This window comes from Lepeophtheirus salmonis, chromosome 8 (assembly GCF_016086655.4).
Source record: "Lepeophtheirus salmonis chromosome 8, UVic_Lsal_1.4, whole genome shotgun sequence".
NCBI lineage: Eukaryota > Metazoa > Arthropoda > Copepoda > Siphonostomatoida > Caligidae > Lepeophtheirus > Lepeophtheirus salmonis.
The window spans coordinates 30,188,400-30,200,137 of NC_052138.2; the positions used below are offsets into that span (position 1 = coordinate 30,188,400).

The 11,738-nt window shown below is 34.2% G+C and overlaps 1 protein-coding gene across 2 annotated transcripts; it reads left to right on the plus strand.

Annotated features, from left to right (window-relative positions):
• Positions 1-5,773: 5,773 nt before the first annotated feature.
• On the plus strand, positions 5,774-9,488 carry LOC139906164 (zinc finger MYM-type protein 1-like). Of its 2 annotated transcripts, none has more exons than XM_071890517.1 (2): positions 5,774-8,957; positions 9,014-9,488. In XM_071890517.1, exon 1 carries the CDS (start codon positions 6,454-6,456, stop codon positions 8,788-8,790), a length of 2,337 nt encoding a protein of 778 aa, XP_071746618.1. In that variant the 5' UTR covers positions 5,774-6,453; the 3' UTR covers positions 8,791-8,957; positions 9,014-9,488. The 2 variants fall into 2 exon arrangements, with proteins under 2 accessions (XP_071746618.1, XP_071746619.1); XM_071890518.1 differs by having other exon boundaries at positions 9,018-9,488.
• The last annotated feature ends 2,250 nt before the right edge of the window (positions 9,489-11,738 follow it).

Here is an 11,738-nt window from a genome sequence, read left to right on the forward strand (position 1 = left end):
AAGTTGTTCGCTAAAAATTTTATTTTTGAAAAAAAATTTCAAAAATGAAATTCAAATATTTAACTTTTTGAAAAATATTTCGAAAATCCAGTGGAATTAACAAAATATTTCAAATGTCCACAGCTATTCAAAAAAAAAAAAAAAAAAAACTTTTGTTCAAAAAAATTCAAAAATTATATTTATGAATTAAAAAAAATAGAAAATTATATTTCTCTTTTCTATAAAAAGAAAAAGACAAAGAGGACAAAATCAGTTGTTAGTTTGTCAATTCTTAACATCAATTAAATTATTATTTAATCATTGTTGACAGCTTAACAAAAGCTTATTCAAATTCAACCAATCAGAACACTAAATAAGGAGGAAAAAAGATGAAAAATTGGGGGTTAGTGTTGTCTTAATACCAATATTTTCGTACTGGTATCCCGTTTCTATATAAGTATGGGTATGTCGGTACTTTTACGACTAAATATATATTTAAGAAATGAGATTTAGGACAATCCTGTAGTTACATGGGTTTTTGTAGGATTTTTGATTTGAGGTGAGTCTGGCTCAAAAATTTAAAAAGAGGGAAGAGTGGTAGAAATATTTATATCGTTTATGTAAAAATTCTTAAAGATGTAGTTTTGAAGTTGTAAGTACAGGTTGTAATATCAGTTTAGTGTTGTACCGTTTCAAATACTTTAGTACCCCGGTATCACTCTGAATAAAGTTGACATGTTTGTAATGAAAAAGCTACCTTTAAAAATTAGGAAAGGAAAATCTGTTGATGTGTTTTCTCTTTTTTCTTTTCATTATTTTATGGGTCGTGGATGTGTTACAATCTCCCCGACACAAAAAAAAAATATCCATAATCTCTCATGTAAATCAATTTAAATTTAACATTCAATAATTATAATATTTGTTCTACACCAACATTATTTCAAATGTCGAAGGTTCTCCTCTTTATAGCAATTTTTCATTTTCTTAATCCAAACTCATATATAAAGCAGCTGATATTAACATGGGTCTTAATTCATGTGTGCCATATTTCTCTCTCCCACCTTCTCCTTGCAGCCTTTTTTTCCTAACCAATATGTAAAATCTAATGATAGTATCGGAATTCCGAACAAAACTATCAACTGCCCACAAAAAAACGCTCTTTTTTTTATGTTAGTGAAATACGTGTTCATAATAATTAATTATGAAGGAGGAAATAATTTGGGTGCAACACATCAACGTTAAGAACTATTATAAAACAAGAAAAGACAAATCGACAGCTGATAAGAGTATATGTGAATGAAGAGATCAATAGAGCTATAAGTTGTTTCATAAATTTTATTAGCTGTGGATTTACTTAATTTGAGGTTTTGTATGCTATTATTTCAAGGTTGATGAAACAAAACAAAGGTTCATCAAGCTTGAAGGACATGGTATCAAACTCTCAAATTACTCCAACATTTGCTTATTTGGCTTGTATTATTTATGAAATATCTAGGTAAATGACTCATTCCTGAAAAATAGGTCATGCTTTGTTCAATTAGTATATTTGTGGCTAGGTCTATTAACGAAAAACTCTGCGTAAATTGAGTGCTTTCCATTATTAAAACTAGGCCAATTACTACAAATGGTGTTATATGTGTTGATATTATGTAATATTACTTTTTATAGTTCCTTTACCATAAAACAATAAGAATTTATACGTTCTACCCATTTAAGTCTTGTGTGTAATAAAGTAAAGTTGTTCAGGATCGTCTCGAATCGATAAATTAAAAAAGGAAAAAAAAAATATATTTTGGCAAAATTTATTTTTTTGCATTTCTGAGTACAAATGAGTTAATACTTTTGTTTTTAGATTGGGAGATCCTGAAAAGTTGTCATAGATTAGATAATCTCTTACAAGCAAAAGTGTCACAAAACTCAAAACAGTTGATGAGATTTAATGATCAAAAATGCAGTCAGTTTTGGGTTTTGAGAATTTTAAAATTGACTCACTTCTAGAATCAAGTCTAACTGATCATTGTTCGAGTCGACAAAATGCTAAATCATTTTAATGGTGCAGCTGTGCTAATTAAGAAATCAAGTAAAATAGATTGATTGATATCATATGAAAACTATTGTATGTATGTCCTTGTAGCCAATCAACGACAAATAAAAAAAAAAGATTCCTAGAAAAAGGCACTAATGATATAATTGCATATCATTAAGTGGGTCTTGATAAAAATAGATAAATTGATATGTAGAGAAGACAAAAAATATAGACGTCATACTGAGATATGGGAAATTTGGTAATTTTTAAAACAATTTACTCTTTATATCACCAATTTCATACTTTAGCTTATGCTAAAGGGACATGGATGTATAAATTTGATACATCCCTGGGGTACGTTGAGACGATAGAAATTATTCATTACACATGAACAGTAGAGAAGATGGTACATCTGACAAATCAGGGTCTCTCAATTCGAGAGGAAGATCCTTGAGGAGAAATTGACGGTGGCGAGGATCCTCAAGCGTTAAAGAGAGACCCATGCACTTGAAAAATTTCTCCTCTATTATTTTTCACTTCAAACGTTATTATCTCACTTAACACTTATCCGATTAACTTATTGTTAATTCTTAAACTCTGCACAAATAATTATATTGTTTTAAATAAAAAAGCCTCTACGAATATAATCGAATACTTGATTGAGGTCTTCCGGGGACATATCAGAGATTAACTTTGAGAGATGTTCCAATTTTTGATGACTCCACTGTGAACATAATTATGAAAAACCTCGTAAAAGAGATATTTTTTTAAATATTGGGAAAATCCTAAAAATATATTAGGAATTAATAATGGAATATTGACTTTCCTTGATATAAGTCCCTTAAGACTATTTTTGATGGCAGATTCTTGCAGTCTCTGTCCAGATTTTTAAATAATTAATGTCTGCCAAAATCACGGCATATTAATATGTCAAGACCACGAGCTACAGGATTGATGTGGATTTTATCTTCAATAAATATATGGGCATATTTAACTTCCCTGATCATTTGAAAAAGAAAATCGTTGGATCACTATGGAACAGAATGAAAATTACAGTGCAATTTTCATATCTCAGCAGACTATACTAAGTTCTTCAGATCATGTAAAGATCGTGGTAAGATATTTTATTCAACTCTACATACCTTCATGGAATGTCATAAAATTAATCAGCTAAAGAGATTTGTGTGCCTTAATATTGAGGGCCTCGAAGAAAAAGGATCAGACAAACATTGCAAATAAATTGTTTACAATGCGTGACTTTGAACTCAAAGGCTTTATATGAACATCTTAAGTCGTCGGAATTGAAGATTGTACTACTGACGTCCAAAGTATACTAAAAATACCATCTCTGCAGAGTAATACATCGGCTCAAATGTCCCTGGCTTAACTTAACAAAGAAAACACGTTTTTTTCGTTTTAAATTGGTTTTTTTATTTGCTTTATTGAGCAGAGTCCCCATATGCAAACGAATCTCCAGACAAATTTTTAGAAACTTTATTCCATTTACTAGTTCCATATTCTATTGAAAGTTCATTTTTTTGCACTTGAAATAAACGAAATTACAATTTTCACCGATTTATTTTTTAGCACATAACTTTCTTGATTTTAAATATATTTAGAACTAAACAGTTTTTGGGTATAGGATAAGCTCCCCTTATATGACCTCCCCAAAATCTACAAAACCTTAGCCTATCCAAGTTCAAAAGAGGGAACCATGCAAAATTTCACACTCCTAGGTTCAATGGTGTGGGAACGTATAAAGGACATCTGTACACACACACAATCTCTTTTATATATATACACAGAAGATATGCAGATTAGGGTAAAGGTAAAATATGTGTATTTGTTTGATATCATCGTTATAGTACATATTTAAGCTGTTAAATACTTTTTTATCCACAAATTATGAATATTATTATTCATGAATTTGGTTTCCACCAGCTTCAATTACCGCCTCCAGACGAGGTCGGAAGGCAGTATATACTTTAGCTATGTAAATTTTGGACATCCTCCTCCAATGAGACTTCCCTGAGGTTTCAAGGTTGGTTATGTTCACATGGCAGAATCTACAGGCTTTGGACTCAATATGTCACAATATTGAAAAATCCAAAGAATTCATATCAGGGAACTGGGGAGGGCCAGAAATTCATGTTTTCGACTTCTTAAAGGTTTTGTGGATCTATGGCAAGACGGTTCGTCTTGGATACTTCCAAAAGGCTTCAAGGGATATCTTCAAACCAAGGAGCTCTGTCATTTTGTTTGTTGATGACAGTATCCACAGTTAATATCTCCTCATCACTGTATACAGATGATTCTATCAGCATTATAATTGAGATGATTTATTATCCTCTTCCAGCGTTCCATACAGAGATGCATTTAATTTTCAATGTCAATGTATTGGTGGATCACTTTTAGGACCTGAGGCTCTCTTCATTTTACAAAAGCTTTCAGACCTTGTACACTATATGTCAGTTAAGATTCACCTCTTAAGATGTCGGAGTTGTGCTGGCTGGTGCAGACAAATGTAGCAATCTATAACCTTTTGCCTTCTATTTTTATTAGTTATCAACATATATCAATGATACATCACTTTTTCTTAACCTAAAGAACTCTAGATTCATCTGATGTAAATGCAAAAAATTGATTGGAACTTTACATTGTCTCTTAAATCGTCGTCATATAGGGGGGCATGGACTTTTCAAACCCCCGGTACAAAAGAACAAAAAATATATGAATTAGGAATAAATAAGAAAATATTTGGATTTGAGAAGTAAATTATTGACAATTAAAATAATTACTCTGAAGTAGAAAATTGAGAACTTATGTCACGTAACATGATTTGCTCACTAACTAACCAAAAAGAGTCGTAGCACTAATACAATAATAGTTGGTTATTTTAAGAGAGGAATGAAGCACAACACGTAGAAACTTGATTGTAAATGGATGTATGAACTTACCCATGTGTCAATGCCCTCCTCCCTCGTCAACGTATTATACTGATGTGATTAAGGTGGATCACATATCCAATTTGTCATTTTGAGTACCTACTTGGATGCATAGTTCACTTTACTATCTATTTATTGAATTATTATCAAACATTTTATATGATGAAAACGTTTTAAATGTCTTTCAAATTGTACAATTTATATAATTGATGGAATTTCGGTTATATTATTATGAAAACTCATCAAATATAGGTATCTAATTTTGTCAATATATTTATTATAAAAATTATCGATAACTTTACTAATGAAATAAGATATTAGGGAAAATAACTAACAATAAGATGAATTGAGTTATTTTAGATAAAATAATTTCACTATATATTGGATTATAATTACCCAAAATGATCTTAATGACAATGGCTATTATGAAAAATTGCTTAGTTTCATTGTACAATGGAGCACAATATGTACAAGGCATTATGATCGAATCGATGCTTGTGTCTACCAGCGATTTTGTTATGATACAGCCAGGGCCGTACGTCAGTATTGCACTTTGTCCGCTTCAGCAGACCAAAAAAAAAAAACCTTACTCAACCGTCCATCAATCATATAGGTATGTAAATATAGATGAATTAAGTCATAATTAATTATTAAAATCTATTATATATATGTAACTTATGACCAACTCATAATAGTACTGAGTCATTATAATAAAATTACATATTTGTAGCACGTCCACCCAAAAGGAAGCTAGATAATTTTTCTCAAAATTGAACATGGAATACATTTTCCAACAAGTTATGGTTCATTTAAATGAAAAAATGATTCTGATTAATCCTTTGGAGGCACCACAAATTGTACTTAAAGTAGCCAAAATTCACTGGCACATTTATAGAATTAGTAAATTAATAAATTATATCTCTAAGACAATATTGGGGCCAAATTAAGTCAGATAGATAAAACGGAGGTTTTAAACTACAGTTAACACTCTCGGGTATCTCAATTCATCGCAGAAATTTGAATTCAAATCCTGTAATTTACAGTAATATCTCTTTCAAATATTGCCTGTCATTTTATAAATATAAATGATTGAACCTTTGAATATAAAACGCGTTTTCCGCTTCCCGTGATACATTTCTGATAATTAATAAATTACTGCAATTATTTCAAGAGTACTTTACAGCCAAAAATAAAAAACAAAGACGCACACAACATTTTTCGTATGGATTTAAAGTACTTCACATTGAGTGGATATTTGAGTTAGATATTACGTTTAACGTTACTGGTTGCAAATGTGAAGTACTTTACAGCAAAAAAAAAAAAAAAAAAAAAAAAGACGCACACAACATTTTTCGTATGGAGTACTCTTGAAATATTTAAGAGCGTGAGAATTTGTTTCATTGAATACAAGATAAATTAAATTATTACTGCTTAAAAGGGACATAAATAATAGTTATGTACTTTTTAGAGTGGATTGTTGCAGTAATTTATTAATTATCAGAAATGTATCACGGGAAGCGGAAAACGCATTTTAACAGAGAGTTGGTGATTTGTTCTATCTGTCAGAAGGAAATACAGAAGGACAACTTTAATGATCACAAAGTTAAACTCCATAAGAATGACCCCAGCTGCAAGTATCAAGTGAAAATTGATCATAAGAAGCAGAAAACATTGAACTTTGCTGTTAAGAAAACTTCCTCTGCTACATCCTCATCCTCAGTCACTGCCTCCTCCTGTCCCGATGACCCTGCTCCAGTTGAGGCCTTACTGCCTGAACCAAGATCTGAAAAGTCCGTTTCTGCTGAAGAGAAAGTTACTGCAGACACAGAAAATAATGGCGACTCATCAAATTACCCCAGCGGACGGATTTCTCATGGAATAAGACTTCCTAATCTCGATATCGGACCAATCTTCTCTCCCGAGCAGCTCTCTGTAGTCAACAACAACAATATTCCCTCTGCAGAGGACTCTGAGACTAGCGACAATGTCCAGGGAGGTGAGAAGAGCAAGACTGAGGAGATGGAGTTTGTGGACGGAGGCCCAGAGTACCCTGTCGTCTTCACGAGCCAGCTGGGTGACCCGATACTTACCGGGCGGGAGCCAAAGCGGAAGGACATCCAGACCAGAACCAGAGTGGAGACTGAGCGGGAAACTGTGCCTAAAGTCGAGAGAGATCATCCTCTACAGCCCAAGTTACAAACATACAGTCCTCAGATAGATGAAAAATACTCCAGAGACTTTCAATATGATTGGTTCCGTAAGTTCCCGTGGCTAGAATATGACGAGGTTGAAAAGTCAGCCAAGTGTTTCGCCTGTTCCAAATTTTCCATTTCCAACCTTGGGAAATTTGAGTTCAAAACATGGAAAAACAGTTCCTCGTTGAAAGTTCATTCTAACAACAAAAAACACAAACTGTCGATGGAAAAGTGGATCAATTTCCTCACATCAAAGAGAAAGAATACCTCGGTTCTCGGCCATGTTCAGTCTCAACATGCTGAGGAAGTCGTGAAGTGGCGAGCTTATTTGAGGTATCTTTTCCAAACTGTTGGGTTCCTCGCAAAGCAAGGATTGGCTTTTAGGGGCGATTCCGAAACAAGAGAAAAGTTGACGGAATCTAATGAAAACAATCGAGGAAACTTCTTGGAGCTTTTGTCCCTGCGTTCACACGACAATCATATTCTCAAAGATAAACTGGAGGCCGAAGTCAAAAAATTTGGTTCAGCTGGGGCAGGTTTTGCCAAATGGACTTCACCTGACATCCAAAATGAGCTGATAGAGATTATAGCATCCAAAGTGACGGAAAATATAATTGAAGATGTCAAGACTTGTGCCGGCGATGATGACTACTGGTTCTCTGTGATTGTTGATGAGACATCAGATATGTCAAACACGGAGCAGTTCAGTCTGTCACTGGGATATCTGACGAGTGAAGGCATCAAGAAAGAGAGCTTCCTCAAGTTTGTAAAAGTTACCCAGACTGACGGCAAATATTTGTTTGAGAAGCTTCACGAGGCTGTCAAGGATCTCGGCGTTAACCCCGCCCGCACTGTCTCCCTGGCCGCGGACGGTGCCTCCAACATATCCGGCATCAAGAAGGGTCTTGCCGCCAGGTGGAAGGAAGCAGCCCCACTGTGTGTCTACATCCACTGCTACGCCCATGTCCTCAATCTTGTAGTCAAGGATCTTCTCTCAGATATAACCCTGTTGAGAAATACAATGGGGACAGTACAAATTTTATACAACTTCATTGAAGGGTCACCAAAGAGGTCAGCAATCTACAAGTCGGTGAAGATAACAAGTAAAGATGAGGAGCATGCCAAGGTGATGACCCTGAAGAACCAGTCTGCTACCCGCTGGAGTCTCCGCTACGATGCTGTACACGCTGTATCTCTAGGGATGGTCAGAATCATGAAGACCCTCATAATAATGAGAAAAGATAAAGATACATTGTCGAGTTCAACAGCAACTTCTCTGCTCAACAGCATCTTTAGTCACGAATTTGTTTTCGGCATTGAACTGTTGAAGACACTCCTCAGACACACATCTAGCTTGTCAGATGAACTTCAAGGCAGAAAGGTTGACCTAACAAAGGCCCGGAAACACGTCAACCTAGTGATTAGGACTCTTGAAGATCTTAAGAATGAGAAAATCTTTGAATCAATCTGGAAACTTGCTGAGTTGAAGTCGTCTGAGATGAAATCAGTATTTGACCAGGAGGACTCAATTGATTTGGAATTCAAGGAGGCGAAGATTCCAAGGAGAATAAAGTGGAAAGGAACAACTGAATCCTACTTCCGTGAAACACATTTCGATGTTGATCAATCAATAAGATTGTATTAGAGCTTGAGAGCAGATTTGCCACCGACGATACAAACATCACAATGGATCTCATTGCAATCGTCAATGACAGTGAAGTGGAGACCTGTGTCATTGAGCGTGTCGCCAAGCACTACAGACTTGAACTCGAGCAGCTCCAGTCAGACCATGCAATCTTCCAGCAATTCAAGGTTAATATTATAATGTTTCATTTTGCATTATATGTTTAAAATTTATGTTTCTCTAGGCAGATATTGACACAGAAGACATGGTTTCGTCACAAATTGCTGCGGAGTTAATAAGCTCGGGAGTGTTCCGCCTGATGCCGGAGCTATACAAGGTGATCGTTATCCTGGCCTCAATGCCCATCAGCAGCTGTGAGGCGGAGCGGTCATTCTCCTGTCTCAGAAGGCTCAAGAACCACATGAGGACCACCATGGACCAGGAGAGGCTCTCCTCCCTCACCCTCTTGAACATGGACAGGGTGATGGTGGACAAGGTGCTCCATGAAGACATGGACAGTTTGATTGACACCTTTGCGTCAAGGAAAGAGAGGAAAAACTTCTTCTTCTAATCATGATAAAGAACACATGCATTTTTTCTTCATTTTTTTCAAACACATCACCACGTATACATGCGAGTTAAGAACATCAAGACTTGTGAACATAATTTATTTTCTGTCGATGTAACCGTTTCATGGTATATTATAATCTCGTTCATTATCTTCATCCGTTATTATTTTTAAAATATTTAAGGAGGTTTAAATTGTTTGACTTAATTGTATAGTTCAAAAATTTTCTCTCATTCTTGCACCGTGCATTTTATACTCCATTATACTCCTTCCTTTATGAATAGGTCGGCATTGACTTACCGCCTAGAGTTTTTCCTTTTCATTTTATTTTTCCCAATGTTTGCCTGAAGAAAATAATGGTCAGACAGTCCATTGGACGATATTCTTGCAAGATTTAATATATGCTGTAGCATTTGCCCTGTTTAAATATCCCACGTTCACCACTGAAAATCAACCGTTCACCCTTGTAAAGCGGACCGAAAAATCTTCCTGCCATACGGCACTGGATACAGCTGTCTAATGACGTTTCTTTTTTTGCAGGCAAAAACGTTGTTGTATCAAAAAGATATATGTGAAGTTTTGGTCATCATGGCGACAGCTGCTTCATATATAAAGAAGATTGAATTTAAAGATGAGGAACGGTGTTGCGCTGTGAAATGGATTTTTGTTCACAACAACATGCCCGATACTGCCATGGATGGTGCCACAAATTACTTAGAAGTAAACAACAATCATGCCATATCATTATTAAATTGTATGAGCAAGGATTTTAAAGGCCATAAAGTGTTTGTACCCGACGAGCTTGTTAGAAAAGTTGGGTTAGTCAAAAAGGATTTTTATTATATCTAGAAAGATCTATAGTTAAATCAGTTACAAAATTGTATTAATATCTAAAAAGGGAGATGGGACAGACATGGGTATTTGAAGGCCATTAATCATTTTAAGTGGCACTTATTAGATTCTATGAGGAATGTTAGTGAATCAAATGGAACCAATCCTGAATAAAAAGATTGGTATGGATCAAATATAATTCCTTTTGTTTCTAAATTGTTCGTGACATCCATCATGTAAACTCTGTTACCACTCTCAATTTCTTTGTGCAAGTAATTATAAGAAATTTCTACCAAAACGTGTTTTTTTTTAATCCGATAAGAGTCCAAATAATAAATAGTACTTCAAAAATTACTATAAAATAATGTGATCTTATAATTTTATGGAAAATTTGTCGACATGACTACCTTACATCTTTCATTCTACTCATTTATTCTAAGCAAAGTTTTTAAATCTGGATTTTAGTAGCCTTATGATCATGCTACTTGGTTTTAGAAACTTTAATATTTTTAATGAGTTGTAAATTATAAATATACTTTATTGCTCTTAGGCCTGGTATAGGAGGTCTAAGTTTAAACTAAGTATAATATATATTAATGTTTAAAAATTATGCAATTCCTTCTTACTTTTTTAATGTTTTGATTTTGGGCATATTTATGAGCTAGATGAACTTTTTTTAAAACAGTCCATAAAAATAAATTCATGCAGCCATACATTTACTTGATATTTCATTGTCAGTTGTCCATTTATTCATTTTATTTTTATACATCAAGGATAGAGCTGAAGAAAATATGACCTTTTGGTATGCTAAAAAACAGAAAACGAAAAGTGGTCTAGTAAGAAATTATTTTCTAAAGCTGTTATCATTAATATTTTATTCTTGAAGAAAGAACATTTAAGTATATAGTAAAAAATGGTGCGTGGTATTATAAAGTGTAAGTCCTTGTTGGGCTCCGTGTAGAATTTAAGATCGACTTCGGAGTAGTTACAGCCTATATATCCTTTCTATATACGGAGTGGGACCCCTGTTTACTTACTTTCTTTCATAGATATTCTTTTCCTAAGGATTAATCAAATGGTCAGGATTGCCACATCATTTTCCGTTTTTCAGCATACCCCTAGGTCATATTTTTTACAACCATAATCATGTCATAGTTTATTCTTTTAGATAAATAATGTGATTTTAAGTCAAGGTTAATAGAAATACGAGGTTATAACATATACGACTGATGGCGGACTTCCACCACGCTTTTAATATTGACGTCATGGTAGATGAGTGTTTGGGTGTTTTGTCAAAATCTGCTTTTCTTGCAAGCAGTTGGTATGCTACATTAAATTAAACATTCTAGGTATAGTGATGTCATAGACTATGAGCGGTTGTGTGTTTTGTAAAAATCTCCCTGTCTTGCCCAGCAGTCGGTACTTTACATCAGATTGAAAATTCTAGCAAGCCCGATTAGATGACGGTCTAACCTTGTATTTCTATTAACCTTGATAATAAGTTATACTGTGTAAAGAAAAAAGAATCATTATACTTATTAGAAAAGGAAAAACGGTTTTTGCGTGTGCT